The sequence below is a fragment of the Scyliorhinus torazame genome, unplaced genomic scaffold, assembly GCF_047496885.1.
Source record: "Scyliorhinus torazame isolate Kashiwa2021f unplaced genomic scaffold, sScyTor2.1 scaffold_459, whole genome shotgun sequence".
Taxonomy (NCBI): Eukaryota; Metazoa; Chordata; class Chondrichthyes; order Carcharhiniformes; family Scyliorhinidae; genus Scyliorhinus; species Scyliorhinus torazame.
Window position 1 is genome coordinate 141890 of NW_027308186.1, and position 23621 is coordinate 165510.

General features: G+C 48.5%; 1 protein-coding gene across 1 annotated transcript in view; it reads left to right on the forward strand.

The window, feature by feature from the left end:
- The window catches only part of LOC140406308 (kinesin-associated protein 3-like), a 107086-nt gene extending 90722 nt beyond the window's left edge, over positions 1-16364 (forward strand). The window contains exon 4 of the mRNA XM_072494420.1: positions 15522-16364. Within this exon, the coding sequence (XP_072350521.1) occupies positions 15522-15630 (109 nt within the window). The 3' untranslated portion in view covers positions 15631-16364. The remainder of the gene's footprint in view (positions 1-15521) is intronic.
- The last annotated feature ends 7257 nt before the right edge of the window (positions 16365-23621 follow it).

The following is a 23621-nucleotide window of genomic DNA, read 5'->3' on the forward strand; positions in this document are numbered from 1 at the left end:
CAGCGATGATCAAAAATGTAGGTCATCAGTCCTCTCTTCATCTTGTCTTCTGTCTTCTGTTTTCCGTATATTCCTGGGAGTGCAAGCCTAATATCTGTTATTATCTTCGGTTAATATCTCGTTTATTTGTCTTTCTCTCCTTAACTTCAATTACCCATTAGAATCGTCACCATGTGTGACTCCCTCATTTTTTTTTTTAAATAACATTTTGAGAGACAAGACATTGCCAAAAAAGAATTTCTTTGAAAGTGCAGAGATTCTCGCAGCTGGTGGTCGATGCGGGGAGTGGGCGGACAATTTCTCCGTCAAGTCTTTCCTTTACTGCAACCAGTGATGGCTGAGGCTCATCTTAACTAGCCGAATTTTAGAGCGGCCAGTTTTATAGAGATTCGTCATCCCAGAGTCCAGAGGTAGTTTGCGTGTAGCAGCATATGTGGCAACCAAGTGTGTCAAATGTGTAAATAGCAGGTGGGGAATGACCAAAGGGTCGCGGATGGTAAGGAATGGGTGTATAGACTGTGGCAAAGGGCATTCTTTAAACCACAGTGAAAAGCAGAGAAGGGGAAGCTAAGACCTGCCAAAGACAGTGAAAAGTGTAAAGAACGATTCTGGAGTACTCGTAGTGACGGGAACATGATGTGCATGTGGGCCGCAACAGGGCAAGAATGGGTGGAATCCCCGGGTAGGGCGGTGATCAGTGCCGTTGCTCCACTACCCGAGCTTAACTGACCCGGATGCATTTGGGATCCTCAGGTAGGGCAGGGATTAGTGCCGTTATTCCTTCCTGGGTGACCTAAACGAACGGAAAGAATTTCTAACATGTGAGATCCAACAATTGTTTCTTTAACAGCCATTGGTCAGTAAATGGCATCGGAAGAGTAGCTATGACTGTATCAAGAAATTGGGTGCGAGGCCGACATTAATTGAAACCATGTAACAAGAAGAAAGAAAGAAGGAAAATAAAAAGGCGGGCAGGCACCATCAGAAAGCAGGACACCGTAATTCTTGTGCGGCGTCTTTTTCTCATCATCTGGACACCTCGGGGTTCTGTATCAAAAAGCGTTGTAAAAGAATTGCCATGACCAGAGTCAGAATCTGAATCATCACCATCTGCCGGTTGCCAGACACGTGTCTGCCGTTTTTGTGCCGTGGCTGCGTGGGCCGTCGTGGAATCCGAATCGTCATGTCTAACCAGTCTACAAGAGTTGTCGCGGGCCAAAAAGGGGTTTGTTTGTCATGCGGCGTAGGGGCGGTGGCAGTGAAGGGCAAGTCACTGTTGTCGGGCGGTGGCTCTGGCTGTGGAAGGGGATATTGGGGGCCAAACATGTCCTGGTCGTGGTTCCAGGGGCTGGAGTGACTTGAGCCGGGGAGGTTGTACCAGTGGTCCGTGATCGTGGTCAACTCAGGGAGGCTGGCGCTGTCATCGGAGTCCAGCTCAAGGTGGAAGGTCGTACCTGTGGGCGGAGACGAGGTCGGGTCTGTGGGCATGGACGTGCTGGGGGAGAGTTTGACTAGGTTGTCGATGGGCGGGGCGGAATCGTCTGCTATTGCTCGGGGGATGTGGTGGGAGTGGCTACATTGGGTTCCATAGACTTTGAGCTGGTTGATGTGGAACCAACCAGTTTTACCATTGGGGTACGTTACCTTGTACACAGAGGGGGCGTCATTCTCCGACCCCTCACCGGGTCGGAGAATGGCCGTTGGCTGCCGTGAACCCCGCCCCCGCCGAAGTCTCCGGTACCGGAGATTGGGCAGGGGCGGGAATCGGGCCGCGCCGGTTGGCGGGACCCCCCGCTCAATTCTCCGGCCCGGATGGGCCGAAGTCCCGCCCAGAAATTGCCTGTCCCGCCGGCGTAAATCAAAGCTGGTATTTACCGGCGGGACCAGGCGGCATGGGCGGGCTCCGGAGTCCTGGGGGGGACGCGGGGTGATCTGACCCAGGGGGCCTGGCCCGCGATCGGGGCCCACCGATCCGCGGGCGGGCCTGTGCCGTGGGGGCACTCTTTCCCTTCCGCCTCCGCCACGGCCTCCACAATGGCGGAGGCAGAAGAGACTCTCCCCACTGCGCATGCGCGGGAAACTGTCGGCGGCCGCTGACGCTCCCGCGCATGCGCCGCATTTCCGCACCAGCTGGCGGGGCAACAAACTCCATTTCCGCCAGCTGGCGGGGCAACAAACGCCATTTCCGCCAGCTGGCGGGGCGAAAATCCCTCCGCCGTCGGCCTAGCCCCTCAATGTTGGGGCTCAGCCCCCAAAGATGCGGAGCATTCCGCACCTTTGGGCCGGCGCGATGCCCGTCTGATTGGCGCCGTTTTGGGGCCAGTCGGCGGACATCGCGCCTTTGGGGGAGAATTTCGCCCAGGGGCTTACTTTGTCCGAAATGGAGTAGGGTCCTGCAAATTTGGAGGAGAGGAAAGAACTGGGATTGTAAAGGGAAACCATTACTTGCTGACCGACTGTGTACTCTACGGGGTGGACGGTTTTGTCAAAGCAGGCTTTACTCTGCTTCCTTCTAGCGCCTAGTCGGACAGCTGCAGCGAGCTGTGCTGCTTTAATATTGTCTGTGACTTTCTCTGACTTGTTGGACCGCTTTTTCATGGGCGGTGACTGTGGAGCTTGCCAAATCGACACCTAATAAATATTCAATTCCCTTCATGGGCTGTACAGTCATGAGAGGGTGGGGGGTGAAACCTGTGGAACTGGATACTGTGTTCCGAATAATCATAAGGGCGAATGGGAGAACTGTGTCCCGTGTGGTGTTATTTTGCTGCACTATTTTTCTGATGGTTGCTTTTAAAGTGCGATTCATTCTCAACAATGCCGCTGGATTGGGGGTGATATGCGATGTGAAATTTTTGTTTGATTCCAAAAATCGTTCGGACATTTTGCATGACTCTGCCGGTGAAATGGGAACCTTGGTCTGACTCAATGCTGCGGTGGAGTCCCCAGCGTGTAAATATCTGTTGGGTCAAAATCTTAGCTGTGGCCTTTGCAGTGTTTGTCCGTGAGGGAAATGCTTCTACCCATTTGTAAAGGTGTCGATTACCACTAATACGTATTTGAAACCATTCCTGCAGGAGGGGAGGGGGCCAACACCATAATCCCAGCCAAGCTCATATCAAAGCTCCAAAACCTAGGACTTGGCTCCCCACTCTGCAACTGGATCCTCGATTTTCTGACCAACAGACCACAATCAGTAAGAATGAACAACAGCACCTGCTCCGCAATAGTCCTCAACACCGGCGCCCCGCAAGGCTGTGTACTTAGCCCCCTACTCTACTCCCTGTACACACACGACTGCGTGGCAAAACTTGGTTCCAACTCCATCTACAAGTTTGCTGACGATACGACCATAGTGGGCCGGACCTCGAATAACGATGAGTCCGAAAACAGTACGGAGATAGAGAACCTAGTGGAGTGGTGTAGTGACAACAATCTCTCCCTCAATGCGAGCAAAACTAAAAGAGCTGGTAATTGACTTCAGGAAGCAAAGTACTGTACACACCTCTGTCAGCATCAACGGGGCCGAGGTGGAGATGGTTAGCAGTTTCAAATTCCTAGGGGTGCACATCTCCAAAAATCTGTCCTGGTCCACCCACGTCGACGCTACCATCAAGAAAGCACAACAGCGCCTATACTTCCTCAGGAAACTAAGGAAATTCGGCATGTCCACATTGACTCTTACCAACTTTTACAGATGTCCCATAGAAAGCATCCTATCAGGCTGCATCACAGCCTAGTATGGCAACTGCTCGGCCCAAGACCGCAAGAAACTTCAGAGAGTCGTGAACACCGCCCAGTCCATCACACAAACCTGCCTCCCATCCATTGACTCCATCTACACCTCCCGCTGCCTGGGGAAAGCGGGCAGTATAATGAAAGATCCATTCTACCCGGCTTACTCACTCTTTAAACTTCTTCCATCGGGCAGGAGATACAGAAGTCTGAGAACACGCACGAACAGACTCAAAAACAGCATCTTCCCCACTGTCACCAGACTCCTAAATGACCCTCTTATGGACTGACTTCATTAACACTACATCATCCGATGCCAGTGCTTATGTAGTTACATTGTATATGTTGTGTTGCTCTATTATGTATTTTCTTTTATTCCCTTTTCTTCTCGTGTACTTAATGATCTGTTGAGCTGCTTGCAGAAAAATACTTTTCACTGTACCTCGGTACACGTGACAATAAACAAATCCAATCCAATGTAGTTGAGTTGCAAATTCGTCCAAGGGCCATTAACAGGTTGGGTGTGTCTCAATTGGCCCTTCTTGGAGTACCTTTCAGGATTGTTCTGCGCACAGATGAAACAATTCTCAACATAATGCGTGACATCTGCTTTTAAATTGGGCCATCAACACAAAGGTCTTAAATGGGCAATGGTATTGTCTATCCCCTGATGTCCTTGTCCATCATGAAACTGGCAAATTATCTGGGTGGGGACCACATAAATTCAATTTTTCAAAACTATACTGTCCTGTACCGTCAGTGAGTCCTTGCTTTTGCGTAGGGGCCTGGGAAGTTACCGTCTAAAACTTGTTTCAGAGTGTCATCTGCCTTTTGGGCCTGGGATAGATCCTCGATATTGGTCTGAGAAACCTGGACGGCGTGTATGAGTTCACTTTCGGGGGGTTGCCAAAACTGACCGTGGCGTGATCCTGCCTTGGCTAAGGTGTCTGCCTTTATATTACCGGGTGGGGAGGAACGATGATGGCTTCTCACTTTGATTATACCATGCGTGCGGTCTTTTGCTGTTCTAAAAATGTGCTTCAACAATGGGGCTGAGGGTAGGGGTTTACTGTCAGCGGATATGAATCCTCGAGATTCCCACAAGGGCAGGAATTCTATCAAGCTATTGCACATATATAAACTGTCCGAATGTATGTCTGCGGGGGTTGGAAAGGAATCTGGGTGCTGCACTACATTTGCTATAGCTGCTAGTTCTGCTGCTTGTGATCCTAGGTGGCCGGGCAATTTTAAAGATATTTCTTCAAATGCGCGTTCCTGTGCGTCTTCTACATAAATTCCACAACCAGTTTGTGATGAACGGTTACTGCCTTATCATCATGTAAGGTGATGTCCCCTTTAAGACCGGGCTTGGAACCCTGGGGACTCCGCCTCTGGCTCCGCCCATCTGGGAGCCATACATCAAGGCCTGCCTCATGGTCTGTATAGCAGTCAGCTCTCGTCCATAGCTGTAGCATAGTTATTAGTCTAATAAAGCCTTCTTTACAGTTTAATCTCTAAGCATCATTATTGAGGGTACCTCAATTTATTAGATTAAACTAGATTCAGGATGGACGCAGGCCTAAAACCAGAGAAGCTCAATCTGGAAGCACGAACGCCGGAGGCAAAGGAAATTTTTAAATACTGGCTGCGGTGCTTCAAGGCCTACCTGGACTCCGCAGAGATTCCCATCCTAGGGCCACGCAAGCTGCGTCTACTCCACGCCCGGGTGAGTCACAGAATCTCCGCCACGCTCGAAAAGGCGTCGACTTATGAGGAAGCGATTGAGTTGCTCCGCAAGCGGTTTGTCAAACCCGTCAATGAGGTGCACGCCCGGCATCTGCTCTCTACCTGCTGGCAGCACTCTGGGGAATCGCTCGACGAGTTTGTTGAGAAACTCACCGCGCTTGCCAGGGACTGTGACCATCAGGATGTGACGGGGGAAGTCCATATGAACCTGCACATCAGGGATGCTTTCGTGTCCGGAATCCGCTCGACCTACATCCGGCAGCGGCTGCTCGAAAACGGGGCAAAAGACCTCCACGAGACCCTAACGCTCACCTCCTCGCTGGAGGTGGCCAGACTTAACTTGGGTACGTACCCCGCGGTCTCTGCCAGCCCCCCCGGACTTCCTCAGACTCAACCGTATTACAGGCCTGCGCCACGCGGCGACCCGCTCACCATGGGGGCACACCTTGCTACTTCTGCGTGCAGGGCCAGCACCCACGCCCACGCTGCCCAGCCCGCTCCGCGATCTGCAGCGACTGCGGGAAGAAAGGGCACTTTGCGAGGGTCTGCCTGGCCCTAAATAAAGGACCTTTTCTTTTAAGATCTGGGCTTTTTTTGAGGTTGACCTTGCATCCAATGGATTGTAGGAGGCCTAGTAATTCCGAAAGAAGCTTTACATGCTCTTCCTTTGTGTCCGTCTGTGGAAAGTCCGTTGGCCAATTGTCGGTGGAAAATGGATAGGGGAGTTGTGGAATCCTTGCGGGAGGCATGTCCACGTATACTGCTGCCCTTGAAATGTGAACGCAAACTTACATTGACAGGTCTTGCCTAAGGGAATGGACCAAAAGCCATGCTGATGTCCAGCACTGTGAAGTACTTTGCCTGTACTCCCTGCTTGAGCATGGTCTCGGGACTCGTGGCAACGATGGGGGCTGCTAAAGGGGTGACCTTGTTAAATTCTTGGTAGTCGATTGTCAATCGCCAAGAACTATTGGGTTTTTTCACGGACCAAATTGGGGCATTATTTGTTGAGGCTACAGGCCAAATTACTCCTTGATCTAATAAGCTATTGATAACTTTTGAAATCTCACCCTCGGCTTGCTGTGGGAAACCGTATTGCTTCTGTGGCTTAGGATCAGGACCTGAAATTGTGACCATTCCTGGGATCTTCCCACAATCGTGTTTGAGTTGGGCGAAGGCTGCTTTATGTTTTCTGAGCACCTCTCTAATTGTCTGTACTAATTGTTTGCGGAACAAACCAATAGTCTCCTACTGAGCAAATCCTATGTTCATAGTCCCCTACTGTGACCATAGCGGGGGCTCTTGCTGTTTTGGCCATTTTCCATACACATCTGTTCACGGGATCAAAGGAAAGGTTGTGGGAGCTCATAAAATCGATTCCTGGTGCTTATGGTTCCTATCTGAATATCTACGGGGACTGTGATGTATCCCTGCTGTACGTGTCCGGTAAATCCACTAAGGGTGATGGTGTCTGTGGTGGACCATTTGTCACGCTGGAACATTGTGGAGGAGTTTAAAGTGGTGCAGGACCCTCCTGTGTCCCAAAGAAATTCTACTGGATGTCCCTGGACTGTACCTGTGACTACTGGTCTGCCTGATTTGTCCCAGAGTGTGTCGCAGACCCAAGTTGGGGAGTCCGAACACCGTCAATCTGTGGTGTTGATTGCTGAATTATCTGAACGGGCGCAAACACTATGTATGGGCCTAACATTGTTCCTAGGTGGGGGGTGTTGCTGGTTCGGGGGGTTTTGTCGGCATTCGTGGGCGTAATGTCCCATGTGTCTACAATTATAGCAACCTCATGGTGCCTGTGCTCTGGGGTGCTGTCCTTCATGTCTACCCTCATTTATCCATGCTGGGTCCTGTTTAGTTCTAATTGGGTGCATGTTTGCTTCTACCTGTTCCTGATCTGCATTCCTGTGTCGGGATTGTTCCCAAGCTCTGGAGAGTCGCTTTAAAACCCAAACTTCATTGTGTGTGTGGTCTGCGGGGTCGTAATTCACACAAGCCTTTTGACCTGCTTCTGTGGCGTGGGAGACTAAAGTGCGGGACCATTTAGTTGTGTCATCGTTATCTAAGTGTGCGCGGTTCAAATCCCCAAATACTGCTGTAAAATGGATCCAAATGCGGCCGGATGCTCTCCCTTCTTTTGCCTACAGCGGTTTAAACCTTCTGGGTCTCTCTTGTTGTACCCGATCGCATCTAAAATGGTCGTTTTCATCTCCTGTAGGGTTCCTCCTCCTACATTCTGGGGTTCTGGCAAAGCTGAGCTGACGGAATGGTCAAGGCTCATTACTATAAGCTTAACTTCCTCCCTTTCGTCTAGACTTTTTTGCTGGCGTACTCTTTCAAAGAAATTATGCGGGTCTGCGGTGGGTTCGAATGGATCAATTTTAGCGTAGGCATCTCTCAATTGGGTGATGGATAATGGGGTGGTGTAAACCCAATCAGTCCTGATCCGATGACTTACGCTGTGTGGTGACCGGATTTATGGGGGGGGGGGCGGGGGTGCTGCCTGTGCAGTCGGTGGTGCGTGTGCTTTCCTTTTCGGGGCATGGGGGGCACTGTTGTGATCTTCTGTGTTCTCCACATATCTTGGCGGTTTCATTTAGTTCTTGCCAATTGGGGGCACCTTCCTCATCTAAATTTTGTCCAAAGATATCTCTAAATCCGTTTTGCACTGAAAGCAGTGACTGCAACATCTCTATTGTCTACATTTCGCGTGGTCTACTGTGTTCTGTCTTTGTTCTGTAGTGGAGCTATGGAGCGCTCGTAAAGCTGCCTTTAAATCCACACATTTACTCGTTAACTGTGCTACCTGCTGTTCTGTCTCTTCTCGTACCAACAGTGTCCATACTTCCTCAGGAAACTAAGGAAATTTGGCATGTCCACATTAACTGTGTATCTTGGTAGGCTTTATCGTACTGGGTATGAAAGCTGCTAAGGTGAACTAAACAAGATTGGTGTGCCCGTTTGACATCAGCCATCTCTTTATCTTTAGCTGCCAACTGATCCCGGAGTTGCTTGATAATCTTTTCGCTTTCACTATAGTTTCCTTCATTCTTCTCTTCTTTCTCAACTAGCTGCCTGCGGAGCGTCCTCACGACCTGCTCTGTGCCTCGCAACTGTGCCAAACAGGATACTATTGCCATCGGCTTTCGCACTTTCGCTGCATTTTTCTTACGCACCTCGGTTAGGTTGTCCCACCAAGTTTGTCCTATGCTTCCTGGACCTGACTTCATTTGAACAAAAATCAGACCAAAGGGGCCCTTTCAAATACTTCCTGAACTCTTCATCCCATATGGGGCACTCCTCTGCTCTGTTGGTCACTGCGACCTTGGGTTCCTGTGGGTTCAGTAAACGTTCCATCGTTTTTGTGGCCATTGCTTCTAATCTCTCTTGCTCTACTTTTAATCTCTGTTTCCTACCGTTAATTTCTCTTGCACTACTTTTATTTCTCTTTCCCTACCTTTAATTTGGGACAGGGGGATAAGGCGGCGATTTGAACTGCGGGTATGTCCGGTTCACAATTCCCTCGATAGTTTTGACACAATCTAACGAGTTTACCTTATATCCCTGTTAGTATGTATGCAGGTTAGTACACACTTCAGAAATTCTGTGATTTGGGCTTGCACTTGTGGTTCTTTCTCTTTCACACAACGGGATTTCAAAGTTTGTGGGTTGTCGCGGAGTGACAAAATCACTTCTAATTCGAGTCCCGTCAGATGTCGCCAATAATGTTGCCAATCGGCACCGGAGTAATGTTGTCAATTAATAATAATGCTCTTTAGAGTCGCCAGGTATCAAATGATACCACCACAAGGCTTCTTACCGGATATCGATCAAAGTACCACACGACCAGTTAGTCAGTTCAAGTTCAAAGATGGTTTATTTACACACAAGGATTACTTCGACATGCAACACAAAACACTACAAGTTAAACTACACCTAACAACTACAATAACCTATACTTAACTTCAGGGCAACCGGCTCTATGCAGATGGACAAGGCCTTTGTCTGGATCTTGCGTGGCTGGGTGGAAGAAGTGGCTCTGTTTCTGCTGGGCTCATCCGTCTGATAGCGATCATTGGTCTTTAACTTGTCCGTCTGGTCGTTATGCTGCACTTGGGTTGTCATGGGCCGGATCCAAGAGAGACCGAGCACATGGCTGTGTCTCTTTTTATCCCTCTGGGATTTTGCGCTCTTTGGGGCGGTCCTTAACTTGGACCCAATAATTCAACAGGCTTCGATCATTGCCTTCGATTTTGGCCAATCAAGGGGCGGGTGCCTTGATGGCTGGGCGTGTCCTTAGCGGTAATTGACCTTGGCTGTTTGGGCTTCCTGAGTAAAGGGAGTGGCGCCGCTTAGTTTGTATCTGTATCGGTTACCTGAGTACAATTCTTTTGTTCTGGGGAAATGGGCCATTAGAATGCAAACGAGCGGGGGGTTTAATCGCATCTAGCTATCTGGGTTGCAATACACACACAAGCTCTGAGTCTGTCTGAGTCCTGGGTTGGCCATCATTCCCATGGTCCTTTGCAGGTGGCCATCTGAGATGGCTATGGTATGGAGGGACTGCCATATGAAGAAAGATTAAACACGTTGGGTCTGTACTCCTTGGAGTTCAGAAGAATGAAAGGTGATATGATTGAAACATGCAAGGTTCTTTGGGGTTAGACAGGGTAAATGTTGGGAGGATGTTTCCATCTATGGGACCAGAGGGCACAGCCGCATTTAAGACGGATTTGAGGAAGAATTTCTTCTTTCAAAGGGTGGTGAATCTTTACCCCAGGAAGCTGTGGAGGCTGAGTCCTTGAGCATTTTCAATCAGTAAGGGAAATTATGGGTTACGGAGCTATGACAGCAAAGTGGACTTAGTGAGTGTTAGATCAGCCATGATCTTATTAAGTGGTGGAGCTGAGTTGAAGGGCTGAATGGCCTTCTCCTGTTCCTATATGTTATGGTCTATTACACTAAATCCGAGTAAAAATAATAAAAATATGGCTTTGACAAAGAGTCATTCAGACTCGAAATGTTAGCTCCAATTTCTCTCCATAGATGCTGTCAGACCAGCTGAGATTGTCCAGTATTTTCTGTTTTTGTATAATAAAAATATGCTCTGACTTCCGCGTGCGCACATCCTTTAAATTCATGCACACAAATACAGGTTACAGAGTAGGGGAGGATGGATAGATTTGGTTAAATATTAGTCTGTAAGAAATGAACAAAGTTCAAAGCTTGGAATATCTGCTGTTTGTAAACTGAATGTGGCTGTCTTGCGCTCAATATTGAGGTGGTTTACAGCTGTAACTGGTCTTCTGTCTTCTTGGAGATGCTGCCAATGGGTTGAATTCCTTTCAGAGATCTCTGTCTACTGCAGAATTGAGACAAAGTCAAACTAGTATACCGGGTACAAGCTTATTAGAGTGAGAGACGCAGGCGCTCCTCTTGGCTCAATTGCTAGTTCTGTTCTGCTGAGAAACGCATGTGCTTAAAACCACAAAATACTTGAGCTGGTCAACTGATCTCGCCAACTGCCAGTAATTCAAATATTATTGTATATTCCAATTATAATTTGATTAGCTTGTTTGGATATCTATCTTAAAAATTAGAGTACTTTTGATCACGCAGTTCAACTTTGGTTCATCTTCAGCTGTTGAATACTGTGGCTGGCTTCCATAAATATCTTGGAAGAAAGGTCACATGGGCAGGGGGTCATTGTCTTTGGTGAGTTTTGCGGACTTGTCGTCTCTTCTCCTTAGGGTTGGAATATGAAGTATAGTAACATAAATTAGTGTCAGCCATCTTGATGTAGGTTGATATTACTTTCTTCTGCTTCAAAAACTGTCTTTCTAGAAGATCAATTCCTGTTTCCAACAGATGAATTAAAAATCAATATTTGGTATAAGCACATCTTCATAGCAGTAAAAATATTATCAATCACAGTTTAAAAAAATTCAATTTGCTTGAACTAAAAGGGAGTTTAAGAGTTCAAGATTATATGGTGATTAGACTGTGAACTACCCAGAAGCTCCTTAATCTATGCAACAGAGACAGTTTTAACAATGGCTAGTTCTGCTCAAGAACAAATTTCACTTTGGTGAAAGCATGGCAAGTTGGTGATCTCTAGTGGCTAAAGTCACAAATCTGTTCATGTTGTGTGAATGAGAATTTGAGGTTTAATTTCTTTTCGCTGCAAGCCAAAATGAATTTACTCAGGAAAAAATGACAAGACAATATGATGTAAGAGAAGCATCAGCAATAGAGATAAAGAAGTGGAAAGGTGATTTTTTTTTGTTGCCTTTTTACATATGGGGAATGTCATTTTTTAAGCATGGGCCTTGCACTTTTACATATGGTATGTATCCCATCCAGATTTTGATGTGTATCAGGCCCCCAACTTCAAAGGTTTGACATCCCTGTTCTAAACCATGATATGCTACTGAATGTGCATAAATCCATTTTGAGACTGTTTTTCATCTTTTCCTTGAGACCTCCATTTCCTTGTAAATTGGGACTGTATCTGACCAAGCCATTGTTTCCACTGATAGATCAAAGTAGAGAATGTTCCACTCAATTGTTTTGAATTATGCATTTCACCTGGCTTTTATTTCTGATGTAATAGCTTTTAAAGGTCAGTAGAAAAGGAAAAAATCTAATGTTACAATTTCAATTTCTGCATACAAGGTTTTGGTTGCGTTAAGTATTGAATTCCGGGGGTGGTAGGATCCAGGGTCAAGCCGGGCTGGGGGCTCGCAATATTTGGGGTTGCAGGGGAGCAGGAGGCGAAAGAGGCCGGTATTCTGGCCTTTGCGTCCCTGGTAGCCCGGCAAAGGATTCTTCTTCAGTGGAGGGATGCGAGGCCCCCAAGCGTGGAATCCTGGACCAACGATATGGCGGGGTTTATTAAATTGGAGAGGGTGAAATTCGCCTTAAGGGGATCAGTACAAGGGTTCATTAGGCGGTGGCAACCGTTTTTGAACTTCCTGGCAGAACGGTAGACAATGGTCAGTAGCAGCAGCAACCGGGGGGGAGGGGGTTCTATTTTATTTTTGTTTATTTACCCTGGGGGATCTGAGGGGGTGGATATATTTGCTATGTTTGCTTTGTGTTAATTTGGGGTGTTAATTTATTATTTATGTATGGGGGGAGGGGGGCACTGGGGTTGTTTACTTTGTTCTGTATTTAATTCTATTGGGTTCTTTTTTCATTCTGTTGTTGATATTTTGTGAAAACCCCAATAACAATTTTTTTTTAAAAAGTATTGAATTCAGTGTACAGGATAATTTCTATATGGAATATTCCTGTAAAATACAGGCCCTTAAATAAATCGTGAAATGCCTCCATGAATAAAAGCTAATATGATTGTAATTAGCAGAGAAAAAATGGAAGATCAGATCGACATGTCAATTGTTTTTAAGACTAATACCCCACAGTGTTGTTTACTTTCTGTTTACTCAAATTGTACTTATACTGTCAAAATTCTTGCAAATCAGAATTCAAAATTAACTATTCATTTTTGTAAATGTGATGAGATATTAAATGAATAATGCTACTCCGCAATCCGAATGCATGAGAAAGTAGCTGGCCTGCAGAAAGGCTTTCAAGTTGGATGTAGTTCAAACTGATTGGTGTAGCAAGGTGTAGTGAGAAGCCAATGTAATGTTTACAGTTTTACATATGTCACATTCTCACTTTTAATTTCCAGAAATGGTCCTTTTATTTAACCATGGATTTGTCTGAAATAAAGTTTCCCAAAGTGAATTAATTTATGGCTTTTTTAATAAACCATCAAATAAGAAACTTTAACCAAGCTGTGCTGGATTAGAGCTCAAGCCCCTAGAAGAATACTATTATAAAACTGGGAAGCAGCATGCTATCAGTTTGGAAGTGTTTTTTTTATTTATCTTTTCTGAACTAAGATTTATGGGGTTCACTTGTTTGCAACAACCCAAATCTCACAACGTTCTAGAAAGAACATTTTAAATGATGAATTTAGCAAGTTTATTAACCATTAAAAAAGTAACAAGACAACGATAAAAAGCAAAGTATCAATTAACAGCAATTAGCAGTTATTAACAGTAAGAGGGGGAGGGCAGGGTTTCTCAGTCTGGAAAAAATTAAGTTCGCCTTGAGAGGTTCAACCCAGGGGTTCGCCCGGAGCTGGCAGCAGCTCATCGACTTCTTTAAGGAAAATTGAACTTCAGCAGTAAGGGGAAGAGGGGAAAAGGGTGGGGGGGGAGGAAAATGGGAGGCATGGTAGTGTAAGACGAGGACAGGGAACTTAACATATGGGTAATCAGGTGATAGGGCGGCGGTGTAGTAGGGTATGTTATTTTAATGTTGCGTGTGTCGGCCCGCTCGGTTGTTTAAGAAATGTTAAATTGCTAATCTGTGAAAACTACAAATGCTTCAATAAAATATTTTCATTAAAAAAAACAGTAAGAGGGGAAGGCTTAACTTTAACAATTGAAACAGATTTCTCACTACTCTTCTCAGACCAAGTCTTGAAGTGACAACATTGCAAACAGCCTGAAGATTAGCTCTCAGCACGTTTCCGTAATTAACTCTCCCTCTGTCTCGGGTCTTGTAACCACCTCTCTCTCCCCCTTGCTACCCACATCTTTCTCTTTACATCTCTCTTCACCTTTCTCTATCTCTCTGCCCTTACCCATCTTTACCCAAATGGCTTCTCGGGACGCCTTTCTTATACTGTACAAATTGAAAGCACATCTTAGTCAATTGTTGGAAAAATAAGCTAACCGTTCTGTAGCTTGTCAATAATAAAATAACAATTCGCCCACTGGTTTTGAGCGAATTACGCATGGGGGTGCGGGGGGATTCTCCAGCCGCAAATCGTGCTACTTCGGGAGGATTCTGGGAGAGGCCTGAAACAGGATTTGCGCCAGGCACAAATCAGTTTCTGATACTCCTGGCCAACTCCCAATGACGTGATCTGGTTCACACCCAGCGAGAATTAGATTAGCATATGAAAAATAACATTTAAATTTTCAGAATTGACTTTAAGATGAATTCTCCATCTCCTGCTATTTTCCCACCCAAGGGCATAAGGTGAAGCCGGCGCGGATCACTCCTGGTCTCCACAAACGGAGACCAAACGGGGTGAACATGCGGGGGAGCATGGAGGCCATTGTGCCCCGAGTGGTCGGGGACATGGCTGGCACCATGGCAGTGCCAATTTGACATCCTACGTTGTCAGTGTCAAGGGGGCAGAGCCTGAAGGGAGAACCATTGGAGGGCCCCGATGCCAGTGATCCTGGTTTGGGGTGTGAGGGGGGGGGGGGGGCACTCAACACCATCCATTACAATGCAACCTGCTCGAATGACACCTCATCCGCCACATTATGACATTCACTTCCTCCATCTGCGATGCATAGTGGCAGCAGTGTGTACCATTTACAAGATGCACTGCAGCAACTTGCCAATGCTCCCTGGACAGCAGCTTCCAAACCCGTGACCTCTAACACCTAGAAGGACAGGGGTAGCAGATGCAAGGGAACACCGCAGTACTTTTTAAAGTCGCACACCATCCTGAGTTGGAACTTTAGCACTGATCCTTCACTATTGCTGGGTCCTGGAATTCCCATCCAACAGCATTGTAGTGTACCTACACCACTTGGTACTTGGCCTGCAGCGGTTCAGGAATGCAAGGGCATTTAGGAATAGGCAACAAATGCTAGCCTAGCCTGTAACATCCACATCCTGTGAAAGAATTTTTAAAGTAGCCATTGCTGTTTGGAATCTAGCTGTGTGCAAACTGACTGTGACATTCTGTCAAATAGAGTCACTGTTTGAAAGAAATTAATTCTCCCTGAAGTGATGACATACAAAAATATTATCGGCTACAAAGACAAGTCTTTCTTTGTTTAGCATGCTTTATCAAATTTGAATAATTTAAAATTTTAAAAATGAAAGTATTTTTTCATCAATTACTTGCAAAATGTCTGAAAAATCCAGCGCTCAACCTGCCATCTTATCCTTTGACTTACTAATTTTTTTCATATCTTTCCTGATTTCAGTATGGCAATTGATGGGTTCGGTCAGACAGTTACCTTTCCTGGGCGCCCAGTTACTGCCTATGGTTACCGTCCAGATGATCCTTACCTCTATCCGTTCGGAAGCAGATAAGCTCAACAAGAAATATTTATTACTGCTTTTGTAATACACCTTGTATATAATTGAATCTGTAATGTTTTGTGGATTCTCGTCAGTATTGCATGTTGTAGCTAACTTGTGATCTATAAAGTTTCAGGCTGTTTTTATTTTGTGTATTTATGTAATGACCAATGCCCTGACATAATTGAAAATAGTAGCTGAATTTTGTTGTAATGTATACTACTGTTTCTGTCTATCTTTTTAGATAGCAAAATGAGTCTGAAGAGTGTAATTAGAGTAGAGGGTCTGATTTACAAACAGTAGTCTTAAATAAGTTAACACTAAAAGCTAATGAGTCTGCTATTTAAATTATAGGGTTTCATGCTCATGTAACAAAATAATTCCAATCTCAGCAATCTTTACATTAGAAATTCTATCTTTGAAGCTATTCACTGTAATGAATATAGTATTCCAGGCTGGGTTTATTCTGTCATTTGTAGAAATGGTTACATAATTGCAGAGACACATTTTAGCCCTAAATAACTTGAATTGTTTTACTTGTGGATTGATGCACTACTTTTGTTCTGTTTGTTCCATGTGCTTTAATTTTGTTTCTATTAATATTGCCATTATTGTAGCCTATGAACAAATGTGAGTTTTAAATAGATTTGGCACAGGCTCTACATTACCATATGCATTGTATTTGTTTTACATTGTACAAGCCTACTAAATTAATAAATGAGAACTCAAAATAATCTTAACCAAAATGTTTATTTGTGTTACTACCCTTTTACAATTTTGTATTTATTTTAAAACGTACTTCATCTACGTGGCGTGGAGGATTTGCTGGAAAACATAATTTAGGGATTAGGTAAAAACAGAAGTAGAATTCAACTTCTCTATACAGGAGAACTCAATAAACTAATCATTACAGATAAATAAGTCCACTTTTACTAAGTGTACACAAAATCTATGAGGAGATTTATAACAGTTTTAAGATCCTCTGGGAATATTCCAAATGTGTTTGTTGGAAGCAGAACTCAAGTAAGATGCTGGAGAAAACAAAGTCTGACCATGATTTGTGGATGCCAGGGACGTGTGGACTTCACCATAGAAAATAGGAACAGGAGGAGACCATTTGGCCCTTTGAGCCTGCTCTACTATTCATTATGATCATGGCTGATCATCTAACTCAATAGAGTCCAGAGTTGAATCACATAACAGGTGATTGTGACAGTCCACCGACCCGGCTAAGAACCCCCACGGTTCGAGACCCCCTAACAAAATCAGTACCATGGCTGAGAAAAATAACCAGCAATTTTTGAAAAATTGAAAGAATATATGGAGCAACAATCTGAGATACCCAAAACCTGCACCGAGATCGAACAAACATGGTGCCTCCAAAGGACAGTGGTCTTGGAAGATATATAAAGAGTCTGCAGAAAGATGGCGTGTTTTAAGGAATGTCCCTAGCCGACAGGTCCGCAACGTCGCACAATTATCCAACAGTCCCAGTATGAGCACAATTTGACTAATGTAAAAAAAACAACTTAAAGCAGTCCATAAACAACTGCAAAAAACTTAAATTGGAGATGGAAAATAAAGAACTCAAAAAACAATTAAGGAAAGAACGGGGACCAGGCCCACCTGTGGGATCTTGCCTATACCCTGACTTGAATTTGTTACAGAAGGAACAGCGAAAAAATGCAATTGTGTGAGGCCGGTCGAGGAAAACCGGATTCCTCCAGTGACACTGATGGTGAACTCCCTCTGGCGCGGCTTGCTCCTTGAAAAAAAAAACTTGTTACGGTTAATCAGGAAGAAACAACTGATATGGATGGTAACAAAGTAATAGCGGCTAAATACGCTCATCAGTGTCACATCCCAGCAGACACAGAGAAGATTGCCTCACAGCAAAATGGGAGACAGATCCTCTCTCAACTAAAAGAAGCCACTCATTTCCACCAAGTTTTTTTTAGAATATATTTTATTGGGGCATTTATAATTTAAACAATTTGGACTTCCGGTTGCGGCTATGTGGAGCTAAGTCGCACATTCGGCGGCTCCCGCAAAAACGGACTTGGGGCTCTTTTCATGGCCCCCAACGGCACTCTTTCAACGTTTCCCGGTGTGGGAAGGAGATCACAACAATTCTCCGATAGTATATGGCTTTTACCAGGAGCGGGGCAACTAAAACGGTGGTGGTGGACCCGAAGAAGGTGCGAGGGAAGAAGAACAAAATGGCGGCGGGCGGAGACCAGGCAGCGTGGATGCAGTGGGCGCAGGAGCAACAGGAGGTTATCCAGCGCTGCTTCAGAGAGATTAAAGCGGACCTGCTTGAACCGATGAAGGCTTCTATTGATAAGCTGCTGGAGACACAGATGGCCCAGGGGTTGGCGATCCGCGAGGCCCGAAAAAAGATCTCCGACAACGAGGACGAGATCTTAGGCCTGGCGGTAAAGGTGGTGGTGCACGAGGCGCTCCACAAGAAATGGCAGGAGCGGTTCGAGGAGCTGGAGAATCGGTCGAGGCGAAAGAATCTGCAGATTTTGGGCCTCCTGGAGGGGCCGGATGTGGGGGCCTATGTGGTCACCATGTTGAACTCGCTGATGGGAGCAGGGTCCTTCCAGGGGCCCCTGGAGCTGGAAGGGGCCCATAGAGTGCTGGCGAGGAGGCCCAAGGCTAATGAGTCTCTGCGGGCGGTGCTGGTGTGGTTTCACTGGTTCGCTGATCGGGAGTGTGTGCTCAGGTGGGCCAAGAAGGAGATGAGCAGCAGGTGGGAGAACGCGGAGGTTCGAATATACCAGGACTGGAGTGTGGAGGTGGCGAAGAGGAGGGCTGGGTACAATCGAGCGAAGGCAGTGCTGCACAGGAAGGGGGTGAAGTTTGGCATGTTGCAGCCGGCGCGATTGTGGGTCACCTACAAGGACCGGCACCATTATTTTGAGTCTCCGGAGGAGGCGTGGGCCTTTGTTCAGGCCGAGAAGTTGGACACAGATTGAGGGTCGGGATGGGCGTTTGGGGATTACGGTTGATATGTTACTTTTTGAGGGGGGGTCCTTTGCTCTTGGTTTCTTTTTCTTTGTGTTTTTCTCTTTCTGGTCGGTGAGGGTGGTTAGGGCGGGTTGGGCACTGTTTTGGTTGGTTGGTCGGGGGGACCCTTGGAGGGGGGTAAGCAAATGGAACAGGGGTGGATGGCCGGCGGTGAGATGGGGCCCCGCGGGGGAGGGGGAGGCCCGAGTTGGGGGTGAGGGGACTGGGCCTGTAAAAGGAGCTGCGGCAGAGGTGGCGGGGCCGGGTAGGTGGAAAGCGCGGGCTTTTTCCCGTGCTGAAGACTGGAGGGGGCGGGGCCAGGGCGGGGAAGCGAGGGTTGTTTCCCGCGCTTAGGATGGAAGGGGGAGGGGGAGAGCCTGTGGATGGGGAACGGAAGAGGAGGGTGTGTCACACAATGGGAGGAGTCGAAGGAGAGGCGGGAGTGGCCGGGGTCAGCAGGAGTCAGCTGACTTGCGCAAGTGCAATGGGGGGAGCAAAACAGCTAGGATGGGTCCTAGCCCGGGGGGGGGGGCGTTGGAGGGGAATCGAGTTGCTGCTGCTGCTATGGTCAAGGGGGAGCTGGAGCGAGTGGGGGGAGTCGAGACGGGGGTATGCCGCTGTGGGAACGGGCCGGGTGTGGGGTGCGGGCGCGTGGCTGGCCGAGGAGGGGGGCGGGTAGCCCCCTGATCCGGCTGATAACCTGGAATGTAAGGGGACTGAATGGGTCGGTCAAGCGGGCCCGCGTGTTCGCGCACCTGAAGGGGCTGAAGGCTGATGTGGTTATGCTTCAGGAGACATACCTGAAGGTGGCAGACTAGGTAAGATTGAGGAAAGGGTGGGTACGTCAGGTGTTTCATTCGGGGCTGGATGCCAAAAATCGAGGGGTGGCGATCTTGTTGGGAAAGAAGGTGTCATTCGAGGCGTCGAGCATTCTGGCAGACAATGGCAGTAGGTACGTAATGGTAAGTGGTAAGCTGCAGGGAGAGAAGGTAGTACTGGTCAACGTGTATGCCCCGAATTGGGACGATGCGGGTTTTATGCGGCGCATGTTAGGTCGGATCCCAAATTTGGAAGTGGGGGGCCTGATAATGGGGGGAGACTTTAACACGGTGCTGGATCCAGCACTGGATCGCTCCAGGTCTAGGACGGGTAGGAAGCGGCGGCGGCTAGAGTGCTGAGGGGGTTTATGGACCAGATGGGAGGGGTGGACCCTTGGAGATTTGCAAGGCCGGGGGCTAGGGAAATTTCATTCTCCTCACATGTCCATAAGGCTTATTCCCGAATCGACTTTTTTATTTTGAGCAGGGCGCTGATAGCGAGAATAGAGGATACCAAGTATTCGGCGATAGCCATTCTGGACCACGCCCCGCATTGGTTGGATTTAGAGCTGGGGGAGGAGAGGGACCAGCGCCCGTTGTGGCGCTTGGAGGTGAGGCTGTTGGCGGACAAGGAGGTGAGTGAGCGGGTCCAAGGAAGCATAGAGAGGTACCTGGAGGCCAACGATAACGGGGAGGTCCGAGTGGGGATGGTATGGGAGGCGCTGAAGGCGGTGGTTAGGGGAGAGCTGATCTCCATTAGGACCCACAAGGAGAGGAGGGAGCGGGGGGGGGGGGAGAGGGAGAGGCTGGTGGGGGAGATGGTGAGGGTAGACAGGAGGTATGCGGAGGTGCCCGAGGAAGGGTTGTTGAGGAAGAGGCGCAGCCTCCACGCCGAATTCGACCTGGTGACCACCAAGAAGGCAGGGTGCAGTGGAGGAAGGCCCAGTGGGCAATTTACGAGTATGGGGAAAAGGCAAGCTGGGTGATGGCGCATCAGCTTCGAAGCGGGACGCAGCTAGGGAGATCGGGGGAGTTAAGGACAGGGAGGGAGGTGTGGTGCGGAGTGGGGTTAGCATCAATGGGGTCTTCAGGGACTTCTATGAGGAATTGTAGCCGGTCCGAGCCCCCACGGGAGGAGGGAGGGATGGCCGCTTCCTGGACCAATTGAGGTTTCCGAAGGTGGAGGAGGGACTGGTGGCGGGATTGGGGGCCCCGATTGGGCTGGAGGAGCTGACCAAAGCGATAGGAAGCATGCAGGCGGGAAGGCACCGGGGCCGGATGGTTTCCCGGTCGAATTTCCATAAAAAATATATGGACCTGTTGGGCCCGTTGCTAGTTAGGACCTTCAATGAGGTAAAGGAGGGGGGGGTGGGGGGGGGGGGGGCTTTGCCCCGACGATGTCCTGGGCACTGATCTTGATCCTGAAGAGGGACAAGGATCCTCTGCAGTGTGGGTCTTACAGACTGATTTTGTTGCTAAATGTAGATGCCAAGGTGCTGGCGAAGGTCTTAGCCACGAGGATTGAGGATTGTGTGCCGCAGATCATCCACGAAGACCAGACGGGGTTCGTGAAGGGGGGGGCAGTTGAACACGAATGTGCGGAGGCTTTTGAAACGGTATCATGATGCCGGCGAGGGAGGGGAGGCGGAGATAGTGGTGGCGATGGACGCTGAGAAAGCCTTCGATAGGGTAGAGTGGGGGTACCTGTGGAGGTGCTGAACAGGTTTGGGTTTGGGGTTGTCAGGTGGGTTAGGCTGTTGTATGAGGTCCCGATGGCAATGTGGCCACAAACAGGAGGAGGTCCTCGTACTTTCGGTTGCACCGAGGGACGAGGCAGGGGTGTCCCCTCTCCCCCCTGTTCTTCGCACTGGTGATTGAACCCCTGGCTATGGCACTGAGGGAGTCGAGGAACTGGAGGGGGTTGGTGTGGGGTGGGGAGGAGCATAGGGTGTCGCTCTATGTGGACGACTTGCTGCTATATGTGGCGGACCCGATGGGGGGAATGCCGGAGGTAATGAGGATCCTTAGGGAATTCGGAGATTTTTCTGGTACAAGCTCAACATGGGGAAGAGCGAGCTGTTCGTGGTTCACCCAGGGGACCAGGAGAGGGGGATTGGTGAGCTCCCACTAAAAAGGGCGGAGAGGAGCTTCAGGTATTTGGGGTCCAGGAGCTGGGGGGCCCGACATAGGCATAATTTCACAAGGCTGGTGGAGCAAATGGAGGAGGAGTTCAAGAGGTGGTACGCGTTGCCGCTGTCCTTGGCGGGTAGGGTGCAGGCAGTCAAAATGACGGTGGTCCAAGGTCTTTGTTCCTGTTCCAGTGCCTCCCTGTGTTTATCCCGAATGCCTTCTTTAGGCGGGTCAACAGTAGTATAATGGGGTTTGTTGTGGGCGCAAGGGACTCCGAGGGTGAGAAGGGTGTTCCTGGAGCGGAGTAGAGATAGGGGGGGCTGGCACTGCCCAAGCTCTGTGGGTACTACTGGGCCGCCAATGCGACGATGGTGCGCAAGTGGGTGATGGAGGGGGAGGGGGCTGCATGGAAGAGGCTGGAGACGGCGTCTTGTGTGGGTACGAGTCTGGGGTCGCTGGCAATGGCGCCGCTGCCGTTCCCTCCAATGAGGTATACCAGGAGCCCGGTGGTGGCGGCTGCCCTCAAAATCTGGGGGCAGTGGAGGCGGCACAGGGGGGAAGTTGGGGCCTCGGTGTGGACCCCAATACGGGGGAACCACCGGTTCGTCCCAGGGGAGAACAGATGGAGGGTTTTTGGGGTGGCACAGGGTAGGTATACGAAGGTTGGGGGACCTGTTTGTGGACGGGAAGTTCGCGAGCCTGGGTGAGCTGGAGGAGAAGTACGGGCTCCCCCCCGGGGAACACCTTCAGATACTTACAGGTAAGGGCGTTTGCCAGGCGGTGGAATTCCCGCGGCTGCTGCCACACACAGTACGGGACAGGGTGCGCTCGGGGGTGGGGGGGGGGGGGGGGGGGGGGGAGATCTCAGAAACTTACCAGGTGATGCAGGAGGAGGAGGAGGCCTCGGTGGTGGAGGTGAAAGGTAAGTGGGAGGAGGACCTGGGAGAGGAGATTGAGGAAGGGACGTGGGCAGATGCCCTAGGGAGGGTGAACTCTTCCTCATTGTGCGCGAGGCTCAGCCTCATACAGTTTAAGGTGCTGCACAGGGCACACATGACCGGGACAAGGATGAGCCGTTTTTTTTGGGGGTGAGGACAGGTGTGTTTGGTGCTCAGGGAGCCCAGCAAATCACACCCATATGTTCTGGGCGTGCCCAGCGCTGGAGGAATTTTGGAAGGGCTTGGCGGGGGACGGTGTCGAGGGTGGTAGGATCCAGGGTCAAACCGTGCTGGGGGCTCGCAATATTTGGGGTCGCAGAGGAGCCGGGAGTGCAGGAGGCGAAAGAGGCCGGTATTCTGACCTTTGCGTCCCTGGTAGCCCGGCGAAGGATTCTTCTTCAGTGGAAGGATGCGAAGCCCTCAAGCGTGGAATCCTGGATCAGCGATATGGCGGGGTTGATTAAGTTGGAGAGGGTGAAATCCGCCTTGAGATGGTCGGTACAAGGGTTCTTCGACTTTCTGGCAGAACGGTAGACATAGGTCAATGGCAGCAGCAGCTCGGTGGGGGGGGGGGTTACTTTATTTTTGTTTTTGTTATTTACACTGCAGGGACTGAGAGGGTGTATTTACCTGTTGTGTTAAGTCAGGGTGTTAATGTTAATTTATTATTTACGTACAGGGGGGAGGGGGGTATGGAGAGTTGCTTTTCTAGACTGTGTTTTGTACTTAACCCTGTTGGGTTCCTTTTTCATTTTGTTATTGATATTTTATGAAAACTTAAATAAAAATTATATTTAAAAAAATAAATAATAATTTTAACAATTTTAAACACCAAATTTCAACAAGAACACAAACACAATATAACCAACAACCCCCCCCCCCCCCCGATAACAAACCTCAGTCAACATGGATTACACAAACAATGCCACCTTCCCCAGCCCCCCTTCCATTGGTTTTCCTGCCCTTACCCGTCTCTCCCATGCTTCCTGCCCCCCCCCCCCCCCCTCCTCTGCTGACGGCTTAATTTTTCTCGAAGAAGTCGATGAACGGCTGCCGCCTTCAAGCAAACCCCTGTAATGAAACCGCTTAACGCAAATTTAATTTT